Raw genomic sequence first — 26,420 nt, forward strand, 5'->3', positions numbered from 1 at the left:
TTAATAAACGCACCAGCAAAAACTGTGTAAACACCCTTATGCCAATGTCATGTTATTTTACCCCGTTTTCACCCATTTTCAAAATATTTAAGTAACTATTGACAATCAACCGAAGTCACAGTGAAGCATACAGATTTACGACCGAAGGAACAACACATTTACTCTCAAACGACGACACTTGAGAGGTGCGATTGTTAATCGGGCCATCTAAGAAATCTTACAAGCACTAACAATAATTGATGAAACTACTCTTTAACATGTTCATGACGTAGTAGTGATTGAACTCTGCGTATTTTTATAAGCATTTTTTTATATATATACAGACATAAGTAGAGATTAGAAAAGTACGGGAACTAGAGAAACACAACTGAAGTAGCAACGACAAAGCACAATAAGCCCAAAACTAACAATCAAATGCTCCAGAAGAAAAAATAAAATAAAAATCATTCTAGCAATGTCGAAAAAACTTTTTTGTTAAATAATTTATATTATTCGTTAGTGTCTAAATGTCTTTTTTCACCTCGTTCTAATCCCTTAAATTCTCGGGACCATGATCGGCCCTGATAAGAAGTCTAATGTTCAAATTCCGTCAACGGATTTGTGCAAAAGTACTCGGTACAAAGTACTCGTCTCCCATGCCCATTTGGTTTAGTTGTCTAGTTAAACAAGTAACAAGCCCGGTGTAACATTACAAGCCTTACAATTTCTTTGATTTACCAAAACTTCTAATCAGAACTGCAGATACTACAAGTACGAGGGTCAAAACTGTAAAATTTAACCATTGCGGCATTGCATTTTCTTCCTCCGTTGTCTACCTGTAAAACCTTCCCTGCATTCTAGAGAGAGAAACTGCAGGACTTAGAGATAGAAACAGAGAACACGATATATACATATACATACATACACACAAAAACATATATGTACATAATTACCTAAGCTCCGTCATTTTGTACACGAACCGGAGTTCAAAATGCTAATTATATATTTCGCACATACAGAATCGTAACCCTAATTTAAGGAATCGTTAGACCGAGGTTAGTTTACCTTATGTTCCTTCTAGTTTCTCGTTATATAAAGTAAAATTGTAAACGTATATCATATATGATTGTGAATTGATTTGGTTGTACTCTAGGCGATCTGTTGATTTGATCCAATTGATTATAATTGCTGCATATTATGCTTTGTAGTTCATTCATTTTTGTGTGTGTATGATTAAATATTACTATATATCATTGACAGAAATGTATCAATCAATACAGATAGTTCTATGTTTTTTCTCCGATATTACTATTCAGTTTGTGAAAATTAGGTGTTAAATAGTTCGTGAAGAATACAATGAAGTTTGATACAGTAGATTATTTAAGCTGAAAATGGAACTAGAAACTGATAAACAGATGATACAATCCTTTGATGTTCTATCGAAATAGAAATAGAATAGTCCTTGATGGAAATGATATGACTACTCTAGTTGTGTTAAATGTTTATTCTTTGTTAAAAATCTTAATCCCTAACGTCCTCCTTAATTTGCAGATTTTGCCACAATGTTTATACACATTAGTTTTTAGTTGCCATAATTTTCGCCAATTCTTAACGTCCCAATAGTGCTACCAAAATTATCCATAAATTGTCATGGCATTTAACAGGAGTCCTTCGTATTTGTTTCTATTTTATTCATTATGTTGGTAGTATTATATATTGTCATTGTCAATCTTTTTTTCCTTATGTAAATTTATCCTTAGACCAATTTCCTTCTAATGCTCATGTCGTCTCTAGAAGCGCTACCATAGTTGCATGTCATGTTCTATGCTTTAGTTAAGCTAAGTTTAAATTCCTTAAACCAATGTTGCATTGTTGGCAAAGAGCGAATATCATTGGATTTTGAGTTGTAGAGAATAGTAACTGAAGTAAAAGTAAAACAAAAAGGTTAGGGCTTGATGCTAAATAAATTATTCACCATTTCCAGTATCACATGCTTTTATTCTGTTTATTACTACTTCACATACCTATTGTTAGTAAATATCATATTCTCAAGGTTCAACAGACATAGTTTTCCTATAGCACATCACTTATGAGTTGAACTATTTTTAAGAACGGGAGCTTACACACCCTAAACCAATTAATTCACCAATATGCCCAAGACGGGGCTTGAACCCCCAACCTCTTTGGTTGAAAGGCTCCTCGAATACTGCTAGGCTATAAGCCCTTTGGTATACAACAAGTGGATTGGTCATGTTTGTGTGCACATATACATTAGTTCACTTCGTGAGGTTACTAAAAATATCAATGATCAATGTTATGGTTTGTAACTTTGATGCTATGTTCTTAATATCTGAACGATTATGCAGCAACCCCTTTCCAAGAAAGGAGCAATTCAGTTTCATCCACTATTAAAATCTATCAGGCATAAAGTATTCTTAGCTGCTTTTATCAGAAGCACTCAATGGAGCTTAAAGTTTTAGCCGAGGAATCAGGCCGGTCACCTTCTGTGTCTGAAGCCAATCCCGATGAAAAAGAAATTAGTGATGACGAGGACGATGATCGCAACCATAAGCATCGTAGAAGAGATGATGCAAGGTCTCAATCACAGGAACCAGATGCTGTAGAACAAGTATTTACTAAACCATATAGAAAAGCAAACAAATCGTTTGAAAATGGATATATTTACAGGGGATCAGGTTCTCAGTCCAGTGAAACATTCAGAAATTCCGGTTTTAACCCTATGGATTCCAAGTTTGACAAAAGACGACTCGGGTTTACACAATCTTCTCAAGGACCTTTGGATTTGAACCAGAGAATTAGAGGGAATGCTGGTTCAATCAGGGGTAGAGGAAGAGACAATGGTCATTGGAGTCAAAGTATTGATATGGCTCTACAGGGGCATTTGCCCCCTAGTCCGTTTGCTGGGAGGGGTTTGGCAAGTGTTTCGAATGCATATGGTGCATCCTGGGGTGCGTATGGGTTGGTTCCAGGAATGGGAAATGGTGGTCTGGATACGATACATCCTCTTGCGTTACAAGGAGCATATAGATCTATTAATCCTTGTATGAACGTGGGAATGGGACATGCTCGTCAACGGTGTAGAGACTTCGAGGAACAAGGTTTTTGTCTCAGGGGTGACATGTGTCCGATGGAACATGGTGTTAATCGTATTGTCGTGGAAGATGTTCAGGTATGATGTGGTCTGTTTTCAGCACATTTCAGTTGCTCTAAGTTTTACACGTTTACATGATGTATCTTTTAATGTTTAATGCCCATGTCCTGTTCAGTTAGAGTGTAATGGATATTGGCTGTAATTAGGTCAATATAATTGCTTTACACATTGACCTTTTCCACGCGCGCGCACACACACACACAACTGTTCACTAGGAAGATCTTTGCAGAAGCATAAAATTATTTGGGACCTATATTTTTTAATCAGGCGATTCAAAGTGTTTGTTTTAATTTACAGAAATTATGATAACGGGAATTGGCAGTCTGCCCTCAACTTGTTGGAAGGTTGTCATTGGCATTGTCATGTGTCAGACATCATGGTCTCGCTAATTTGGATACATGAAGTGATTTGTTCCATTTTTTTAACATGTTTTATGTGCTTAGGCTGCATCAACAGACTATGATATGTCTCTACTCTGAATATATATAGGTAATAGTAAGAACATTAAATTATTTATAGTTGTGATCTGCTAAGTGTGCCAGAAATAGCCTCAATGAGTACAAATAATTGAAAAGATTTACCTTTGACTGTTTAAGAAGGTGATAGTCGTATTAAAACCTGAAGCTTCATTATTTACATATTACTCTCTTTTTTTTTTTGGAAATGTGACTGTGTTTAATAAGTGACAAATTGGTTATATAATATTTGTTGTTAGCATTTTATAACTTCACTGAAGGAGCTCATACTTATATTCTCATCTTAATTTGACGGTAGAGTTTTCTTTTGACCTTATACATTATTTGGTTATTTTACAACTTACAGAGCCTTTCACAGTTTAATCTCCCAGTATCACTTCAAAATGCAAATATGCCCAGTGCATCAGGTGGGTCGGGATGTTTTCCTGCCTCTGGGGCCCCAATGAACTCAAAAGCCCCGCATGGCAAAAGTAGCAAACATGGTATGAATGGCAATGAGCAAAACTTAAACGATGCTGGTGCTGACTCTTATGATCCTGATCAGCCTATATGGGGTAATAATAATTCCCAAACATCACCTGCACTGCAATTGTTAACTCAATCTAATGTAAAGGAAAATGGGCCTTTGATGGACCCAGGCCCATCTTGTGATCGTCATGCTGGGCTGCTTGATGACTTTGATAAACATTCGGTCAAGACTGGTGGGGCTGCTTTGGGTAGAGTTAGCATGACAAAAAACCGAATGAAAACGAGAGAGAATTTGGTTTCTAAAGCAAGTCCTTCAACAATTCTCCAAAAGGATACAAGTGAAAGACGGGACCCATCAATTAGTGCTCAAGTTGCTCCTGGTCCCACTAAAATTTCCTCTCAAAAAATACAAAATGGAAACGGGAAGAGTGTCCGTAAGCCTTCTCAAAAGGCACAATGTACATTATTTGTGAACAATGTTCCACTCCAACAGAACAAAAGGGAGACCCTAATTTCACATTTTCATAAATTTGGTGAAGTTATTGATATCTACATTCCTGTAAATACCGAACGAGCTTTTATTCAGTTTTCCAAAAGAGAAGAAGCAGAGGCTGCTTTAATGGCTCCAGATGCTGTGATGGGGAATCGCTTTATCAAACTATGGTGGGCTAATCGTGATAATGTTCCCGTTAAGGAAACAAGTAGCGGCGGCAATACTGTCCCGACACCAATACCTCCTCGTGTCATGCCAGTTTCATCAGCATCGCAAAAAGACACAATTACCCCTCCTGTTTCTGATCAACCAAAGCCTTTGATCATCAACACCCCAAAAGTTCCTACACCTTCACAAAAGAAGCTGGATAATCTCGAGGTTTTGAAAGAGCAGCTACGCAAAAAGCAAGAATTGCTTGATCAGAAAAGAGATGACTTTCGGCGCAAGCTGGACAAACTTGCGAAACAAGTAAACACATATTTTGTCTCAAGTTAACTTCATTTTGACAAAATATCACAAATGGTCCACGTGGTTCACGTGGTTTGTATCAGAAATCGTACTTTTTTCTGTAAAGGATGATCCCTGTGATTTGAATCTAAATCACCGGTTGTCCCCATGATTTGCATTTTTTCGTCAAGGATGGTCCCTGTGGATATGCACCCCAGGGACTATCGGTGATTAAAAATGCAAATCACAGGGACCATCAATGACGAAAAAAAGTACAGGAGGACCACCGGTGAATTCTGATGCAAACCACACGGACCATCCGTGATATTTTGTCAATCTTTTTCAACAACATAATATGAAAATTATAATTTCTCTGTCTACAGGCTACATCTCTAAAAGGCGAGATTGAACCTGAACAAGTATCTAAAAGACGGAAAATAGAAATGGTAGCTGATTCTACAAAAGCTGCACCATCGAGTTCCGTTGATCCTGAAACGATTTCATCTTCAACTGAAATTATAGATAACGGTAAGAAATCCCTGGATGCTGATGTGTCACAAAGTTCGAAATCAACGGCTGTAGCTGCACTGCCGAAACCACCCGTCTCGAAATCATCACTGCGTCCTCTGGTGCTTAATGCTCCATCAAGTGTCACAAATCCGTTTAAATTGGACAACCGACCCACTGCATTCAAGATCTCAACTTTGCCAAATGATCTTGCCAATGTAAAACTTCTTTCACTTATGATTTTAAATATTTGTTGCTTTTGTTGGATTGCTTGTATTTAATGAAGTTAATGTGGTTATGCATGTGAATGCTGATGTTTTATTAGTGAAAATGAAGACAAAATTACGCAGTTGGTCCTTAAAGTTTGTCCAAAATTGCACGGATGGACCTAAAGTTTTTCTTTTACGTGGATGCGCCTAATGTTTGCACTTGTTACGTGTAACATGTGCAAACATTAGGGGCAACCATGTCAAAAAAAAAAAAAAAAAAAAAAAAACTTTTTGTTCCATCCGTGCAATTTTGGACAAACTTCAGGGACCAATCGCGTAATTTGTCTGAAATTAATGTAAATGGTTGTTTCAGGTTGCAGTTTTAAAGGATCATTTCTCACCATTTGGGGAGCTTTCTGAGGTGGAACTTCACGATCTAGAACCCGCTGATAGCAATAATGATCCTGGAACGGCCAAATATTCAGCTTGTGTATATTTTGCAACCCGACATGCTGCTGAGAAAGCATTTTTGAGTGGTAAATGTTTGAACGGTCACAACTTGCAGTTCTCATGGCTAAAATCTAGTCACCGAGATAGTCCTGTATCCAGTTCTTATCGAAATTCAGATACTTCCATTGGGTCTGTGTTTGAAACTCCAAAAATTGATTCCCATAAACCTGCTACGTATGGAGATGGAGAATCTGAAATCCTTGAACAAAAGGACTTTAACAAAAAACAAAAGGAACCAGATGAAAGTAATCATGCCAGTTAAGTTGCATTTCACAAGAGTTAACCTTGTTCCGATTCTGTTGTGTAATCGTTAAAGTTGTACAGCGCTATAAATGGTATGTCAAGTCTGCCTAAAACATAGCTTGAGCTGCTAATTTAGCAATTAGTTACCTATTTTATGTCAAGCTTGCAGTTAGAAAGAAAAAGCTCAGTTTTAAATTACCGTTAGGGGATAATTTTTTGTCAGTTTTGATAAAACATGTTTACGCCTGTCAAAACCCTATGATTATTATACCAATTTTTATTGTTACTTGTGGACATTAAACTATTTACTCATGTTCTTTTCTTATTCAAAACCTTGTACATTTATTTAAATTAAATTTTTGGTTGTAATTCTGAGATGGGCATTGTTAGTTGGTTGTTTATAAATATGTGTATTCTTGTCTCCCTATTCTTTTGTTGTTGAAACTGGTATATGGTAAATGAATGTTTGTGAGTTGTTCTATATTATGAGAGGCATACTGTTTTCTACTTGAGTATCGAATCCTTGGTTAAAATCGGGATGACACATTTAAGTTATATTAGTATCCGTATGAATTTTGTAGACACCTACGGTTCATGAATTTTGTAAAGAAACCTACGGTTCACAAAAAAGTACTGGACCATTCATTCATTCATTGTTTCTATGTATTACAGTTTTAACAACCATTCATCTACAATACAAACATTAACCCTATAAACATATCACCCCAGCCGACCGTTGCATGTTTGTCTGTTAACAGTCGACATATCTTATCAAGTCGACCTTTTGAGGACTAACTTTTTGTTGTGATTCAAGCAAGTAATTGGTAGCTTTGGTGGTCGGAGGAGTTAGGGCCGCAAAACATGCCACCCCATTGAGGGAAGTAAATGGTTGTAACCGAAAGAGTAGACACAAGCATCATAACGCCCATGAGCGAAATCCCAGTTTGTGTTGGGAATTTGTTTGAGCCTGAAAACAACAGCAGTTGTGTCACAACTGCTCCCACTGTCCCTCCACTTCCAGTCATTCCTGATATCACTCCCATTGATCTGCACAACCAATAAAACACACAAATTATTAAATATGATTATACAAAAAAAATTTAATAATACTTCATCGGTACCAAAATAACTGTCATGTTTGACTTTTTAAAGTCTCTACTCCTAAATTTTGACTTTAAATATTTTTATTTATTCTATATAATATTTGATGAAATTTATATTAATGAATTCGATTTTAAAATGTTTTTTCATTATATAACTTTCAACAAATATTATAACACAAACAAATATATTTAAAGTCAAAATAGCAGAATAAATACTTAAAAAGTCAAAACGGGACAATATTTTAGTACGGATGGGATAAAACAATTTAAAAGATAGTAAGCATTTAAATAATAATTTTCCAACAACAATGAAACAATAATGAACGACTGATCAATTAAATACAAAATCTGAAATGATATAACGTTGTACAAATGGACACCTAAGTGAATCACTTGTAAGTTGCAAATTAGCTATTTTCTTGATGGCTTTCAAATCCACTTGAATTTATGGTTAACTAACTGATTATGACACTAGAAATAAAATAGAAATTTGCCATATTTGTCAGCTGTCAGTAAGCTTTTGGTATAAAATTTTCAAGCCATATGCTATCTTTATGTTTCAAATCAAAAGTCACAAAATAAAGTAAAAGCACTATTTTAATATAAGTTGCGTTTCATAAGAAATGACTACCTTTTGGAAACAAATGGAACAACCCCAAATGTAAGGCCAGACGCAGCCTGAACAAAAAACGAAAACGCACACATAACCATCACCGAACCCCACAACGTGTTAACTTGACCCAACCATAAACACAACAACCCAGCCACCGTTTGCACCACCCACAACCCCCACAACCTCCCTTTCATTCCGAACCTTTTTCCTAACTTGTCCGAAACCACACCACCCGTTGGCCGCGACACCCAGTTAGCGAACCCGAAACTCGCAGCTATTACCCCTGCCGTCTCCATATTCACTCCGAATCTATCGTAGAAATACTCAGCTATTATGTTATCCATCGTGAGCTCGACTCCAAAGCAGTATCCGTAAGTTAACCCCAAAACCCAACCACGATAGTTGGTGATTCCGTTTAGGAAAACACCAATCGCGTTATCTTCCGAGTCTTTTTCGTGTTTTTGTATTCTTTTGTAATTGCCGTCTGGAAGGTCCTGACCGTATGCCAGGACCATAAGTGCCATTACTGCTTGAAAAGCACTTGGCACTACGAACGCAACCCGCCAACTGGCAGACCGCGTTAGACCAAAGTTGTTATTTAGTAAAGAAAAAATAATAGGCATTACTAACTGGGTGAGGCCAGAACCAACATTGGCCCACCCAGCAGCTACACCGTTGGCCAGTCCAACGGTGCAACCAGAGAACATTGAGCTCATCCAGAACTGGTTAGCTACAAAGTTCGCTAGTGAGAACCCGACAAAGAAACGAAGCAAAATGAATGAAAACGGGGAGGAGACAAATGCAGCAGAGAGGAGGACCGGAGCAGTGAGGAGTGAGAGGGTGGCAGAGGCGAGACGTGGGCCAAAGAGGTCGCAGGCGGGTCCCATTACGAGACGGGAAATGATGGAGCCAGCGAACGCGGCTGTACCGGCTGTGCCAACATCAGATGGGGAGAGATTGAGGTCTTCGCGAATGATCGGAAGAAGGGGAGGAATGGAGAAAGTTGCGAAAAAGCACGAAAAAAGAGAGAGCCACGCGAGATGGAAAGCGCGCATGTGCGGTGATGAGAGGGAAAATAAACGGAATTCGGTTGCTTTGTGATCGGAGTCGACAGCAATTGTGAATTTTTGGGGTTCCATTGTTGGGGCAGGATGAAGATCGAAGCCTAACATGGGCTACATATTTATAGTTGGTGAATGAAAGAAAGAAACATACAACTGTTTGTTAACTATATCAAGTGTTATGAGTGTATACAATTTGACTAGCTAGAAAAAACAATTACTCCACTTAGATTTTTTTTTTTTTTTTTTTTTTTTTTTTTGACGAAATAACGAAAACTCATATATAGAAAGGATGTCGTTTTTCAAGATTAAACGGACTCCGTATATCAGGTGATTATTATCTAAAATTAAACCTCCTACTGTACACACAACAATCAAGATTATTTACATCTTACCACTCAATAAGACTCTAAAAAGACTTGAAACTTCAATTTTATAGTTGAACGATTTTTCTAATACTAGGCCAAATGCTCTTTAATCTCAGATTATTATCACGGAGTATCAATTACTGAAGATAAATAATCAAATTACTAAATTGTCTCTAACTATTCTTTACAACAATCATGTTAAAATTATTAATCAAGGTAAATGTCCGTAAGTAATAAGTAGTGACAATAATATTCTATTAAAATTTCGTGTTTTTTATAAACAATTATGTAAAATATAAATTACCGAAGCTTGGCTTGAGTGGTATGGGAGTGATCCAACTTGGGGTATTGCAAATCCAAGTTCGATTCTCACTCCAAGCACGACGTTTTCAACCTTTGATGATACTGCCAACATCAATGCGATTTGGGAAGGTCTGGGGTTTTTTTTCCAAAACTTCGATGGCACTGCCAACATCGTCGTGAATTGAGTTTCCTCCTAACGTGTGTGTAGGTGACATATGATCGCGAAGGTGATCAAGTCTTGTCTGAGTGATGTCGATATCGCCGTTCGGAAAAAAATTACAGTAAAATATAATCTATAACTAACTAGAAGAGATGTATAATGTTTTGGGCAGATAACACTCGTACCAAATACAACCTTCATCTTCCTCGGAATGACAATTTAGTCTTTGGTTTATTTAAGATTTATTTAAGATTTATTGTCTCTTTGTGCAAACATGGTTTATTTAAGATTTATTGTCTCTTTGTGCAAACAAATACGGAGTACCGTTTTGATTTTTCATCTTCTGCACGACATAACTTCTATACAGATTTTGAGTGGATGATTGATTAATTAATTAATTTTACTAAATAAAAGACAATATAATAAGAAATTGAGAAAGTTAATTAGCTTGAATCCCAAACTTTTGGAAGAAACCATAACGCAACCTCACATGTAACATGTAACAAACTCCTTAATTTTATAAATATCTCTGGCATCTCCATAAATTTGCTTATCGGTTTCTTTAACAATATGATGTTACTGTTCTGTATGAAAGTTATCGGATTGGCTTGTCGTTGTTATGGTAATAAGAAACACAGATGAACTATGTATTGCGATTATTATTTATAATGCTGTTTTTGTTAAGGTGCGTTTGATAAAACTAAAAATAATTAAGCGTTGAAGGATTCATACTCTGAATGATTCAAAGATTCTGAATGAAAATAACTCGTTTAATTATTATTTTGAATAAACTAATGAGATAAAATTACATTGTTAATTTACATGATTAAAAATTTCAATATACTTGTTAGATAAATTGTTCCGGATATGATCTAAGTAGGATATCAAACGAAATTTAGTTGTTTAATGATTAAGATATCGTTTCAACTCTGAATGGTTAAGCACCGAATGTTTAACCATTCAGCATCATATTTTATTCGGAGATCAGAAACGAACGCGTTGAATGTTGAATGATTCTGCATTCAGTACTGTACAATTTCATTAAGAGGTAAACCAACACACCCTAAACTTTGAGTTTACATAAACTTCATTCAATATTGATTACATTCTTTCTCCTGTTGCTTCTTCTTATACCCACTAATGGTATTCTTCACCTGAGTATTGTGAAATTTTCGTTGGAGAAAAGAAACAATTAGAAATGTTATCTATATCTGCATGATTATTGTTTTTTTATATATGAACGACCGTATTTATGCACGGAGTTATAATTAAATGCTACGTACATAATTAGATAAACCTTTTTTTTCAGCGAAAAAACGAATAACTTTTACATAACAAAACAAGGTTCATAAAAAATGAAACATTCTTTAAATTTACAAACCAAGAAACTCGAGAAAAACTAAACAAACCTAAACTAAGCTCGCAACCCGACACAGAGAACAAAAGGCCTACAAACAACACGACTTATCCTAACGAAAAAATGAAGACAAATCTAACCGATAACCGGGAGATTAGGATTCATATTTAACTAAAGATAAGACAAAAAACCGCCACCGTCTGAAACACCGCTCAAGCTGTGACGACCCGGAGATTTTCGACCAAATTTAAACTTAATCTTTATATGTTTCCGACATGATAAGCAAAGTCTGTAATCTTGAGTCTCAAAATTTTTGAACTATTATCATGTATGCAATTACCCTCGACTATTCCCGACGATTCACGAACGAGTGTTGTGATCAGATATATATATATATATATATATATATATATATATATATATATATATATATATATATATATATATAAGAATATAAGTTTATATAATAAATTGAAGTAATAAAATACGAAGTAATCAATTAAGTTGGTTATGTAAAATATTACACAAGATAAAAAGTTAATATATATAATAGATATTATATTACATAAGTAATGATATATATATATATATATATATATATATATATATATATATATATATATATATATATATATATATATATATATATATATATATATATATATATATATATATATATATATAAAACAAGTATGGATATAATTTCATTGTACTACTTCTAATATTAACATCAACATTAGTGATGTTAATAATCTATAGATACGAACATGATATATATAGATTAATATAGTATTACTATTATTATTAATAATATTATTATTATTATTATCAATAATATTGATATTATTAGTATCATCGTTATTAACAATATTATGGTATACATTCTATAGTAGTTATTATCATTATCATTAGTAATATTATTATCACTATCATATTATTTTATATTTGATTTATTATTATTAAAAGTATTATCATTATAGTTATAATTATATATACTAATAAGATTAGTAATAATCTATGAATATAAGTATATAAAAATAAGAACTATACAAACACAGATATAAATATAAATAGATATATACATATACATATTAGGAACTCAGTAATTATATTATAAAGATAATTATTAATAGTATTATTTACTACTAATATTATATATCAATAAAACCAATTATTAATATTGATATCATTAAGAATATTATTATAATTATTAAGTTGTTATCTTAACATTGTTATTATTAGGATAATTATTATTAATTTTATTATTATTGATATTACTCCAATTAGTCATATCTTTAGTCGTAATATCACGTCCTATTGTTGTTTATTTCATATGAAAACATAGTAAATCCGTTTGTATTTCATAGTATTGTAATATAGTCTAGAATCATTGTAAACTTGAAGAAATATGAAGATATTGTATGGTAACAGCTCAGAGATCAAAAACGAGACCAGAAACCCAAAGACAGAAGAGTGCGCTCAGCGCACATTGCATAAATTTGATCAGAGGATTTCTGGGCCAAAACCAAAGGGCGCCAAGCGCACATTTTGATGGTGCGCGCCGCGCACAGTGGTGCGCTCAGCGCACCCATTCACGCACTTTTGACAGAAAAGCAGATTTGAACGTGCGTAGTCGAGCTGTAAAGTATAAAGTGAAGTAGGTGAGAGTGCGCTCGGCGCACCCTTACTGTGCGCGCCGCGCACAGTGCTTTTCACCAACCTTTCAGCTTATTTAATTCCATTTCCAGTTTCATTTGAGAGAGACCAGTTTTCCTTTCTGCTCAGAGACGAAAACATACGATTCAAAGCAATTCCTAGGCTTATCAAAGTGCATCTAAGCACTCAAATCATTGAAGAATCCAAGATCATTCAAGAGCTTCATCCAAGATTACTCCTAAAAGGTTAATCTTGTATTTACAATGAATTCTATCTTTGTTACTGTTATGTTTAAGTTTTCAAGCATGATTGTTGGCTAGTCCATTTTATGTTCATCTAGATAAATAACCGAGATGTTGAATGTTTACTATTGATTGATTGTAATTATGTACGATAGTTTAATGTTTGAATACAAGAACCATTCTTGTTAAGTTTAATCCTTTCGATTCAATTAGTTGATATGTTCATTTGATTAAGGAACATCATCTTGTTAAGTTAATGTATTGATTTACACCTAGTGACATGTGTTTATCCGTCTTTTACCAAAAGGGATAAGTTGAGTTCAAATGATTAATTTACATAAGAATGTAAGAACGACTCTTGTAGATAGCTTAATTAGTATGTGTAATTGTCTAGGAGAATGACCAATTCCTTAGAATCTATTATACACATTTTCAACTACCTAGTTACATCAATTAACATGTGTTAGTGATTTGCCTTATCTAGTGACGTTTATAGGGATCTTATTATAACACTTAGTTAATTGTTTGGGTTGGGTGAATTGAGCATTTTACCGGACCAAGGGAATGAATTAAGTTAAACCTGTAGTTGATATAGGAGTGGATCATGTACAACACACCATTGACTTGATCATTCTTCAAGTCTTCAAACTAGTTGAATTAGTTGATTACAAATAGGAGGTCTTAGATGTCAAGAACATCACTTGCGTCGTGTAATCCCGTTGGAGTGTTTGCGTAAGACTATTCTTGGTGAACCAATTAATTAGTTCTCGTGCATAACCAATCAATCCGATCTTAATCCTAAATAACATTCAACATTAAGGGTAAAAAGTCTAGAGGAGCATATTTCTTTAATTTGAATTCAAAACTATATTTCTCTTTTCATAAACTAAAAATACCAAAAATATTGTCTTTTTAATCTCATTCATCACTTGATTCGCCTATCGTAAAAGGGCAAACCAAAATATATCTTGTACTTGTAATTTTCTTAGATAATCACAATTTAGTCTATAATCCTAATTTGATTTAGATACTGTCCTTGGAACGATACACGGATTTTACCATTTATTATACTACTACACGATCGGGTACACTGCCCGTTAGTGTGTAGTAATCTATAATCGGTATTTTTCCATACTATTTCATACGATAATTCATATACCACGTTTTGCACATCAAGTTTTTGGCGCCGCTGCCTGAGACAGTTTTGTGTCAAAATAGAATTATTAACTAATTTGTGATTAAGTAGTTTCTTAATTATTTTTAAATTATTAATAGTCTTTGAATTTTAAACTTATAGAATCGGTACGTGTAATAGTTTTTGTTAGTTATGTGATTGACAGATTTTAGGTTGCATATGCCACATACCCGAAGTTCAGATTCTCCATTACTTACACCGCTTACAGAACCTGATATAAAGCTTGGTAGGATCCCAAAAGAAGTACTTGAACTTTTTGAATCTTCATCAAAGCAGGAAACCTTTGATTCGGAATCAAGTACAACCAAGCCGAGATATTCTGAATTTGGTGAGCCCGTTCCTCCTCCAAAATTTGAAATGGAAGGAGAAGCAAGACCGGTGGTACCAAGACAATCAATGGCGGCCAAGATAAAGGCAACCCGAACCGGACAAGGTAGTGCTATTACCCTGCCCACTGGTGAGGTAAATTTTGAAATAAAAGGACCTATCCTCCAAATCATTAATAACAGGTGTCAATTTGGTGGTGGTCCGAATGAAGATGCAAACGAACATATTCGTCTTTTTCAAGAGATATGTCTTCTTTTCAAACTTAAACCAGACACTGATCAGGCCATATTTTTAAGACTTTTCCCATGGACACTCCACGGGGAAGCACGAAGTTGGTTAGATTCATTGGCCGAGGCTACGATAGAAACTTGGGATGGTATGTTGGAAAAATTTCTTAAGAAATATTTTTCAGCTTCTAAGTCCGCGAGACTCCAACACGAAATTACCCAATTCTGTCAAAAGCCGATGGAAACCTTGTACGAAGCATGAAATCGATTTTCCAAAATGTTAAGAGGTTGTCCAAACCATGGTTTGGATACCTTCTAAAAAGTCCAAATCTTTTACAAGGGTTGTGATGTTGCAACCCGAATTTCCATTGATCAAGCGTCCGGAGGTTCACTCATGGACAAAACCGAGCAAGAGGCTTATGAGATAATCGAGAAGCTAGCCGATTATTCTCATGAGTGGCATCAAGAACGACCAATTACTCGTAATGCTCAAGTCCAAAGCGCCGGTGCTTATGATGACCTTAGTTCCCTGAGTGTAAAAATAGACGGTGTTGCTCGAAACATGGACAAAATCATCAAGGAAATTCATAGTATGAAAGTAGGTTGTGAATACTGTGGTGGTCTCCATTTAGGAAAAGATTGTGATGCCGGTCTAACCATGGCTCAAAAAGAAGAAGTGACTTTCATAAGCCAAAGAAATAATAATCAATTTCAAGGAAGAGCCCAGTTTAACAGAAACTTCAACAACCCATACAACCCTCAAGGTCAAAATTCCAATTACCAACAAGGGTCAAGTAGTGGGTTCCAACAACAAACTCCGGGTTTTTATCAAAAACCCCAACAGGAAGAAAAAAAGTCAAATTTGGAGAGTATGTTGGAAAAGTTGATTGCATCACAAACCCAGCTTGTTACAAACATAAATCAAACGAACGAGAAAAACGAACACCAATTTAGGAACCAACAAGCCTCAATTCAGAACTTGGAGAAGCAAATGAATGGTTTAGCTAGTTTACTTAGTGAGAGAAAACCAGGAAGTTTACCGGGCGATACTAATAAGAACCCTCGAAATGAGCACGCCAATGTTATCACTACACGGAGTGGTCTAACATACGAAGCTCCAAGAATGCCCGAAGATTCTGATTTCAGTGTTCCGTTGAACAAAAATGATGAACCGGTTAAGGAGCCGGAACAAGTGGTTGAGAAGGAAGAACGGAAAAAACCCGTAGTGAAGCCATATCAACCACCACTCCCATACCCAAGGAAACAGCAACAAGAAAGGCTCGAAACCGAAAGGTCAAAAATTTTAGATATTTTTAAACAAATTAACATAAATATGCCTTTCATTGATGTGATTTCAGGTATGCCCAAGTATGCTAAGTTCTTAAAAATGGAGGAACTTTCATCCGTCACCATGAATGCTAATTGTTCCGCAATTTTGATGAACAAAATACCAAAGAAGTTAGCAGATCCTAGAAGTTTTACCATACCATGTCTCCTAGGAGATTTGGAATGCATTAAAGCATTAGCGGATTTAGGGGCTAGCATTAATTTGATGCCTTATTCATTATATGTTAAGCTAGACCCCGGGGTGCTAAAACCAACCCGAATGGCAATACAACTGGCAGACCGCTCTGTTAAATTCCCTCGTGGAATTTTAGAGAATATGTTAGTAAAAGTGGGTACCCTAGTATTTCCGGCCGATTTTGTAATTCTGGACATGGAAGAGGACACACGTGTACCTCTTATATTGGGTCGATCTTTCCTCAATACCGCTAGAGCTATGATAGATGTTCATGGTCAGAAATTGACCCTTAGCATTGAGGATATTAAGGTTACCTTTTTCGTTGACCATGCCTTACAATACCTCGAGTCTACTGATGATAAATGTTATTATTTGCAAACCGTAGACACGTATTCAGAGTTGTTGCCGGAATTTCTAGAATTGCAAGGTTCGGGAGAATGCATTTTGGCTGAAGGTGATGAAGAAAACATGGTGGAAGAAGTGGAGATGTTGACCACTTTGATGGCTAACGGTTATGAGCCAAATGATGAAGAATACAGAAAGTTGGATTTAAAAAATGAGTACCGATGTAAAACATCGATTGAAGAACCTCCCGTTTTAGAACTGAAGCCACTTTCAAGTCACTTGGAATATGCTTACCTTCAAGAGGATTCTACTCTCCCGGTTATCATTTCATCCGAACTCTCTGTAAGTGAGAAATCTAAACTTGTTCCCATGTTAAAAGCCCATAAACCGGCTCTAGCATGTAAAATTCATGACATCAAGGGTATAAGTCCCTCTTATTGTACACATAAAATTTTAATGGAAGATGACTATAAGCCATGTGTACAAAGACAAAGGCGACTGAACCCTAATATGCAAGAAGTCGTTAAAAAGGAGATTGTCAAACTCCTTGATGCAGGTCTTATTTACCCAATTTCGGATAGTCCTTGGGTGAGTCCGGTCCAATGTGTACCCAAAAAGGGTGGCATGACCGTTATCACCAACGAAAACGATCAATTAATTTCCACTAGGACTGTCATGGGTTGGAGGGTATGTATTGATTACAGAAAATTAAATGATGCTACCCGAAAAGACCATTTTTCCCTTCCTTACATTGATCAAATGTTGGAAAGGTTGGCAGGAAAGAACTTTTATTATTTTCTTGACGGTTTCTCGGGATATTTTCAAATCCCTATAGCACCCGAGGACCAAGAGAAAACCACCTTTACATGCCCTTATGGCACTTTCTCCTATCGACGTATGCCCTTTGGCTTATGCAATGCTCCTGCTACCTTTCAAAGGTGTATGGTAGCTATTTTTCATGATATGATTGAAGACTTTATGGAAGTATTCATGGACGAATTTTCAGTCTTCAGTGATTCTTTTGACTCATGTCTTAATAATCTTGAGCGTATGTTGATAAGGTGTGAAGAATCTAATCTTGTGCTTAACTGGAAAAAATGCCATTTCATGGTAAGAGAGGGCATTATATTAGGTCATAAAATTTCTTGTGCGGGATTGGAGGTGGATAGAGCTAAAGTGGAAGTCATAGCCAAATTACCACCACCGATAAATGTGAAAGGTGTAAGAAGTTTTCTGGGGCACGCCGGTTTTTACCGTAGGTTCATTAAATATTTTTCTAAAATTGTGACCCCGATGAACAAACTTCTTGAGAAAGACGCTCCATTTGTCCTCACGAACGAGTGTCTTAACGCCTTTAACCTTCTTAAAGCAAAGCTCGCGCAATCACCCATTCTCATATCGCCGAATTGGTCAATTCCATTCGAACTTATGTGTGATGCAAGTGACTTTGCTATTGGTGCCATCTTGGGGCAAAGAATTGAAAAACATTTTCAGCCCATTTATTATGCTAGTAAGACATTGCAAGGAGCCCAACTTAATTTCACTACCACCGAGAAGGAACTCCTGGCAATTGTCTTTTCGTTTGATAAATTCCGATCCTATTTGGTACTAGCAAAGACGGTTGTCTATACAGACCATTCAGCATTAAAGTACTTGCTTACTAAGCAAGATGCTAAACCCCGATTAATACGTTGGGTCTTGCTTTTGTAAGAATTTGACATTGATATTAAAGACAAAAAGGGGGCCGAAAACCTAGCTGCTGATCATCTTTCTCGCCTAGAGAACCCGAATCTTGAGGTTCTCCATGAGACTGTTATCCAAGATAACTTTCCGGACGAAAATCTCATGAAAATTGATGATCCTTGGTTTGTTGACATTGCCAACTATCTTGCGGGTGGATTCCTAGAAACTGGTATGTCACATCAAAAACGAAAGAAATTTTTCAGTGACTTAAAATATTATTTTTGGAAAAACCCGTATCTCTTCAAACGGTGTCCCGATGGGATAATCCGTCGCTGTGTCTCCGGGGAAGAATGCAATCAAATTCTTCTCCAATGTCATCTTGGTCCCACTGGTGGACATTTCGGACCCCAAATCATGGGGAGAAAAGTCTATGAGGCCGGTTTTTATTGGCCTACCATCTTTAAAGATGCCCACCGTATATGTAAATCATGCGATTCTTGCCAAAGGGCAGGAAAGATTAGTCAAAGAGACGAAATGCCTCAAAACATAATCCAAGTTTGTGAGGTTTTCGATATTTGGGGCATTGATTTCATGGGACTAATCCCAAAATCTCATTCCAACCAATACATACTCGTTGCCGTTGACTACGTATCAAAATGGGCTGAGGCAAAGGCTCTCCCCACAAACGATGCACGAGTCGTTGTAACTTTTCTTAAAGACCTTTTTGCCCGGTTCGGTACCCCAAAGGCTTTAATTAGTGATCGTGGTACCCATTTTTGCAACACTCAATTAGAAAAGGTGTTAAAACGATATGGGATAACCCATAAAATTTCTACATCTTATCACCCACAAACAAGTGGGCAAGTTGAAAATACGAATCGGGCACTTAAAAGGATCCTTGAGAAAACGGTTGGATCCAATCCTAAGGTGTGGTCAACAAAGCTTGACGATGCTTTGTGGGCATTTAGAACCGCCTACAAAACTCCTATTGGAACCACACCTTACCGCCTAGTCTATGGGAAGGCATGTCATCTCCCTTTGGAGATAGAGCACAAATCACATTGGGCTCTTAAGACTTGTAATCTTGATCTTGAAGACGCGGGAAACCTTCGTTTAAACCAACTAAATGAGTTGGATGAGTTGAGACATAACGCCTATGAAAACTCGCTCATATACAAGGAAAAGACCAAAGTTTGGCACGATAACCGTCTTAAGAATCCGAAAGATTTTAAAGAAGGTGATCGTGTTTTACTATTTAACTCACGATTTAAACTTTTCCCTGGAAAACTCAAGTCCCGATGGATGGGACCATTTGTTGTTAACAAGGTTTTTCCGTATGGAACGGTGGAATTACGGAATGCGAAGGGTGATACGTTTAAGGTAAACGGACACAGGGTCAAACTATATGTTGACGGACCCATGAACATTGAAGATGAGGTAAAACTCATTTTCAACTCCAAAGCTACCTAAGTTTGGGGGAAGAGTCGGGTGAAGCGACTCATGTTTTTAAAACCTTCACAAATGTTAAAAAAAAGTTTTTGTGTGAATTACATTATTTTTAGTGATTTTAATTTTTGTTGAATGCCATTACATTCACCAATCTATTACCAACCTCACTGTACTGACCAAACGCAAAAAAACAGCTGAAAACCACTGTGCGCGCCGCGCACCCCTAAGATGTGCGCTCAGCGCACTTTTCAAAAACTGGGTCAGAAGGTTTTTAAGCTCATATCGCTAGTGCGCGCCGCACACCCAGAAGTGTGCGCTTGGCGCACTCTTAAATATTGCTCGGATCTGATTCAAATTTTTGTGGGGCCCACGTTTTTATCTCCTCTTTACAACCACACACTCGTTTTTCACTCACTCCTCACCCAAAAGTGCAGATTCATTCTCTCTTTCACTCTAAAACACTCCAAACCCTAATTTCAATCCTTCCAATTTTAACCAATTCTTCTCAAATCAAAGCCTAAATCAAGATGTCTAGGGTATGTTCATATGATTCCACTTAATTTTCTTTCCAATACTTCGATTTCATGCTTAATTTTTTGAATTGCTTAAGAAATTTATGTGGGTTTTCTTGAATTGATAATTGTTCTATATATTAACATGCTTTAGGTTGTTATAATTGCCTTATATGCCTTGAAATCATATTACATTGTGTTTTTAGGGTATATTTATGATTCTAGGGTTTATGTAAAATTTAAATCCGAATTTTGTCTTTGAATTTGGTTGAATTTGGTTCCTAGCAAAGTGTTTGTGAATGTTTGAGATAATTTTTTGTACTTCATAAGTATGTATCACATTTTGAGCATAACATGGTTCATGTTTTGAAAATCTAACATATTTTGGTTCTTAATTGTTATAAATAATTGAAAATTGTTAAGTTTCCATTACTTTGTGTCTAATTTGATAGTTTGAGGGATGAGAATGATATGCGGTTCATGTTCAAATTTGGTTTCTAAAACGCTAGACTAGTTATGTTAATCTTGGATCTTTTGAGAAAATGTTCATATGAATGATTAACATGATTATGTGATATATGTATTTTTGAACATATACTTGATTTATGATGAACTCACACTAATGCATACTATTGTCTATGCGCCTCTTTTGTTTTGGTGTATGTTTTATGTGTGCAGTACAACTTTAGATCAAGGGCAAGTCAACAACAAGAAGAACCTTCCCACCGATACCGAGAAGAACAAGATTCTTCGGATGAACAAAATTCTCCACCAAATGAACGACAATCTTCACCCGAAGGATCACCGGATCAAAATGATCCAAGGGTTTGGTTAGCTTATGTCCGAGATCATCCGAATTACGCAAGTGCATATAATTGGGTAGCGAACAAAACATGTGATGCCACTTGGTATTTTGACCCGGCTCCAATGGTTGAAGCAAGGGAATATGATAGAGTGTCGAGAATGTTGGAGGTTAAATACCGACTTTTAACTGGCAGGCTAATAACAGTCAGGGCATGGGAAAGAATTATGGTATTCAATGATGTCATATACCCGGAATTATGCAAAGAATTCATAGCATCCTTACGTTTTGATCTCATTATGGACCTGAAAAATCAAAATTTCATGAGATTTCGTTTAGGTGGGATCGATCGAGCACTTAGTCAAATTGAGTTGGCCCGAATATTTGATCTGTATATCGAGCTAGATGATGCCCAACTAAATGCTTACTTACGGTCAGCCGAGTATTATGATGATTCTTATGATCCACACCCATTTTGGAATGATATGAGCGACACTCAATTCTCCTCTAGCCGAAGCAAGTTCACCGATATAAATGATAAAGACAAAAGAATGCTTCATCGACTAGTTGCATCCACGTTTAATGCAAGAAAACATGGCACAAATAAGGTAACACGTCAAGATATTTTTCTTGTAGACAAAATCTACAACCAAAGTAGTGTCGACATTCCATCTACTTTGGCGGATTATCTTGACAACTCGCGGGGAGATAGAGGGTCGAATCAGATTGTTGGTGGGCATTACATCACCCAAATTGCCAGGCATTTTGGTGTCGATTTCTCTCGGTTGATTCCAAACAGTACAACAATGAAGCCTTTAAGCAAGACTTATTATCTAAATGCAGAATTTTTGAGCTACAACAATAATCAAAGGCTTATTCCATTTGTCCCGAGAGTAAACGAACCACCACGTGCCCATGATCATGAAGTGGGTGGTAACGGTGTTGGAAGAGATGAAGCGGGAGAAGAGGTTCGCATGGAAGAACCTGAAACTGAAGAAGAGTTACCACAAGCTCAAAGGCAAAGGCGTAGGCGGACACAAAGGTCAAGGGAAGAAGAGTTGGAGGAAGTGATTTCCGGTTTTCATGATATGAGGGTAGGTTATCAACACAGGGATAACCAATATGAGGAATAAAGGCAACAATTTAACCAATATCATGAAGAACAACGCGAGCATAATAGGGCGGTAAGGTATGACCAAAGGTGGGGGAATTACAGGGGCGATTAGCTTCGCCATAATGTTGATTTATATATGCAAAACCCACAAGAATATTATGCTACTTCCTACCAACATCCGACCTACTACAACACCCCAAACCGAATTCCGAGTCCTCCGTTATATGAGGAACAGGCGGCCATGCAAGATGATCAAAGACGCTTTAAGGAGCAATACCCGCAGGGAAGACCTAGGAATGATGCTTCGGGAACCTACTCCGGCTGGCCTTTTGGTAACTTCTTTGGTGACACTTAGAGGGCTCATGTGCCCTATTTGGTAATATTTGGTAACATTTGGTAATTTTTCAGAATTGTTTCTTTTAAGACAATGGTGTGTAATAATTAGAATATTTATATTGCACGCTTGACATTTGTGGTGGTTGTGTTACATACACCACTTTTATCTATTCTATTTTGTGTGTTTGTTTATTTCTTATTGTTAAGGTTTAGTGATGCTGGCATTAAGTTCAGCGAAGTACAATCAATTAGGAATTTGTGATAGAGATCAAGGAATGAACGATGTTCTTATGCTGGCATTAAGTTCAGCGCCATCACTCACCTACATTTCACGATCTCCGGCTTTATGCCAAGGTTTTTCGAACTCTTTTCACACTAATGCCCTCGCGAATTTTTAAATTATTTCTGATTTTAAGTAATGAGGGCTTTACTTAATCTTAAGTGTGGGGGAGGAGGAAATTCTCTCGGATATGCAATACAACTTGGCTTATTGTCGCATTTTATGAAAAAAATTTAAAACTAAAAGTATTAGCGAAAAAGCCAAGTGTGGGGGATGTCACCAATCTTTTCGAATTATTATCACAAATTTTTACAAAGTTAAAACGATTAAAGTACTTTTGGCTTGGAAATAAAAAAAATTAAAAATCACTAAACGAAAAGGATGAATAACGACACACTTGCTAACTTATGTTAGAAGATGTAGTCCAGAACAGCTGTAGGTTGACGAAAAAACTTGAAAAGTCATCTCTATCGTCGGCTGGAAATCCACCTCACCTCAGCATCAAACAGGATTTTTGGTGGTCAGACTTATCCTAACCATGAGATGGATCTGTCTCGTACAATGGAGGGCACATTGCAAATTAGCTTTTAAGACTAATGAATCTAATCCCCAGATGGATGATCTCCGTAAAGATCAAACGCATCTATGTTTGACCGCGGTCAACATACATATGCCATAACAAATTGAGGTGTGCAAACTCATGGTTCACCGATGATATTTGGACACGATATAAGTTTCTTCTAAAAACTTATGCTATTTTATGAACTATATTGTGTAAAACCATTTTTTTGGGCATTTGGTTAAGAGTTCCATGATACTACAATGATGGGGGCGGATAGCTTGCTAATCGCCGACTGAGACTTCGGTTTTCAGTTACCCTCGACCGGAATTTGAAGTTAAAACCGGAAAACGTGTTTAGTTTAAAAACTAACATTGACATTTTCAAAATCTTAAAACATTTTCTCAAAGATCCAATTTTCCCTAAGGATCCAAACTTTTAAAAAAAGAACTTTCACCAAAGTTCGTCTCTCCCAAATAAATCCAAATGTGTGCGCGTGTTCCTTAAATTGTGTGTGTACCTAAACGAGTGTGTATTGCAATGGTGTAAACTTGTGTACTATATCGTGTGAGTGTGTATTCCATTTGTGTTTTATGGGTTTCATATAGCGTGAGTTTGTGTGTGTTTTGCGTGATTCGTGTAAATTGTACTTCAAATAATGCGTGTGATTCATTTATGTTTGTGTTTCATATATGAATTATTAGAACAAGACTTGCTTGAGGACAAGCAAGAGTTAAGTATGGGGGATTTTGATATTACTCCAATTAGTCATATCTTTAGTCGTAATATCACGTCCAATTGTTGTTTATTTCATATGAAAACATAGTAAATCCGTTTGTATTTCATAGTATTGTAATATAGTCTAGAATCATTGTAAACTTGAAGAAATATGAAGATATTGTATGGTAACAGCTCAGAGATCGAAAATGAGACCAGAAACCCAAAGACAGAAGAGTGCGCTCAGCGTACCCCAAAATGTGCGCTCAGCGCACATTGCATAAATTTGATCAGAGGATTTCTGGGCCAAAACCAAAGTGCGCCAAGCGCACATTTTGATGGTACGCGCCACGCACAGTGGTGCGCTCAGCGCACCCATTCACGCACTTTTGACAGAAAAGCAGATTTGAACGTGCGTAGTCGAGCTGTAAAGTATAAAGTGAAGTAGGTGAGAGTGCGCTCGGCGCACCCTTACTATGCGCGCCGCGCACAGTGCTTTTCACCAACCTTTCAGCTTATTTAATTCCATTTCCAGTTTGATTTGAGAGAGACCAGTTTTCCTTTCTGCTCAGAGATAAAAACATACGATTCAAAGCAGTTCCTAGGCTTATCAAAGTGCATCTAAGCACTCAAATCATTGAAGAATCCAAGATCATTCAAGAGCTTCATCCAAGATTACTCCTAAAAGGTTAATCTTATATTTACAATGAATTCTAACTTTGTTACTGTTATGTTTAAGTTTTCAAGCATGATTGTTGGCTAGTCCATTTTATGTTCATCTAGATAAATAACCGGGATGTTGAATGTTTACTATTGATTGATTGTAATTATGCACGATAGTTTGATGTTTGAATACAAGAACCATTCTTGTTAAGTTTAATCCTTTCGATTCAATTAGTTGATATGTTCATTTGATTAAGGAACATCATCTTGTTAAGTTAATGTATTGATTTACACCTAGTGACATGTGTTTATCCGTCTTTTACCAAAAGGGATAAGTTGAGTTCAAATGGTTAATTTACATAAGAATGTAAGAACGACTCTTGTAGATACTTTGGAATAGCTTAATTAGTATGTGTAATTGTCTAGGAGAATGACCAATTCCTTAGAATCTATTATACACACTTTCAACTACCTAGTTACATCAATTAACACGTGTTAGTGATTTGCCTTATCTAGTGACGTTTATAGGGATCTTATTATAACACTTAGTTAATTGTTTGGGTTGGGTGAATTGAGCATTTTACCGGACCAAGGGAATGAATCAAGTTAAACCTGTAGTTGATATATGAGTGGATCATGTACAATACACCATTGACTTGATCATTCTTCAAGTCTTCAAACTAGTTGAATTAGTTGATTATAAATAGGAGGTCTTAGATGTCAAGAACATCACTTGCGTCGTGTAATCCCGTTGGAGTGTTTGCGCAAGACTATTCTTGGTGAACCAATTAATTAGTTCTCGTGCATAACCAATCAATCCGATCTTAATCCTAAATAACATTCAACATTAAGGGTAAAAAGTCTAGAGGAGCATATTTCTTTAATTTGAATTCAAAACTATATTTCTGTTTTCATAAACTAAAAATACCAAAAATATTGTCTTTTTAATCTCATTCATCACTTGATTCGCCTATCGTAAAAGGGCAAACCAAAATATATCTTGTACTTGTAATTTTCTTAGATAATCACAATTTAGTCTATAATCCTAATTTGATTTAGATACTGTCCTTGGAACGATACACGGATTTTACCATTTATTATACTACTACACGATCGGGTACACTGCCCGTTAGTATGTAGCAATCTCTAATCGATATTTTTCCATACTATTTCATACGATAATTCATATACCACGTTTTGCACATCAATTATGTTATTATTATTAATAATAACCAGAATTTTTATTATTTAATCATAATAGAAATTTATTTTAGTTTTATAAATAAGAATTAAATATATATTAGATATAAATAAATACTGAA

The 26,420-nt window shown here is 36.1% G+C and overlaps 2 protein-coding genes across 2 annotated transcripts; one reads left to right on the forward strand and one right to left on the reverse strand.

Moving 5' to 3' along the window:
* Window positions 1-932: 932 nt before the first annotated feature.
* LOC139896288 (zinc finger CCCH domain-containing protein 41-like) lies at window positions 933-6,831 on the forward strand. The gene is made up of 5 exons (XM_071878886.1): window positions 933-1,034; window positions 2,346-3,169; window positions 3,974-5,056; window positions 5,419-5,760; window positions 6,125-6,831. The coding sequence occupies exons 2-5, from the start codon at window positions 2,441-2,443 to the stop codon at window positions 6,521-6,523; spliced, it is 2,553 nt and encodes an 850-aa protein (XP_071734987.1). The 5' UTR covers window positions 933-1,034; window positions 2,346-2,440; the 3' UTR covers window positions 6,524-6,831.
* A 318-nt stretch (window positions 6,832-7,149) lies between these two features.
* LOC139896289 (high affinity nitrate transporter 2.7) lies at window positions 7,150-9,399 on the reverse strand. The gene is made up of 2 exons (XM_071878888.1): window positions 8,239-9,399; window positions 7,150-7,551 (listed from the first exon to the last, which is right to left on the reverse strand). Exons 1-2 carry the CDS (start codon window positions 9,390-9,392, stop codon window positions 7,314-7,316), a joined length of 1,392 nt encoding a protein of 463 aa, XP_071734989.1. The 5' UTR covers window positions 9,393-9,399; the 3' UTR covers window positions 7,150-7,313.
* Window positions 9,400-26,420: the final 17,021 nt, after the last annotated feature.

The sequence above is a fragment of the Rutidosis leptorrhynchoides genome, chromosome 3 (genome assembly GCF_046630445.1).
Source record: "Rutidosis leptorrhynchoides isolate AG116_Rl617_1_P2 chromosome 3, CSIRO_AGI_Rlap_v1, whole genome shotgun sequence".
Classification (NCBI taxonomy): domain Eukaryota; kingdom Viridiplantae; phylum Streptophyta; class Magnoliopsida; order Asterales; family Asteraceae; genus Rutidosis; species Rutidosis leptorrhynchoides.

Coding starts and splice junctions, on each gene's coding strand:
- LOC139896288 (XM_071878886.1), top strand. CDS start 2,441: ATGGAGCTTAAAGTTTTAGCCGAGGAATCAGGCCGGTCACCTTCTGTG. Junction 5,057..5,418: donor TGGACAAACTTGCGAAACAA/GTAAACACATAT, acceptor CTCTGTCTACAG/GCTACATCTCTAAAAGGCGA. Junction 5,761..6,124: donor TGCCAAATGATCTTGCCAAT/GTAAAACTTCTT, acceptor TGGTTGTTTCAG/GTTGCAGTTTTAAAGGATCA.
- LOC139896289 (XM_071878888.1), bottom strand. CDS start 9,392: ATGTTAGGCTTCGATCTTCATCCTGCCCCAACAATGGAACCCCAAAAA. Junction 7,552..8,238: donor GTTCCATTTGTTTCCAAAAG/GTAGTCATTTCT, acceptor TTGGTTGTGCAG/ATCAATGGGAGTGATATCAG.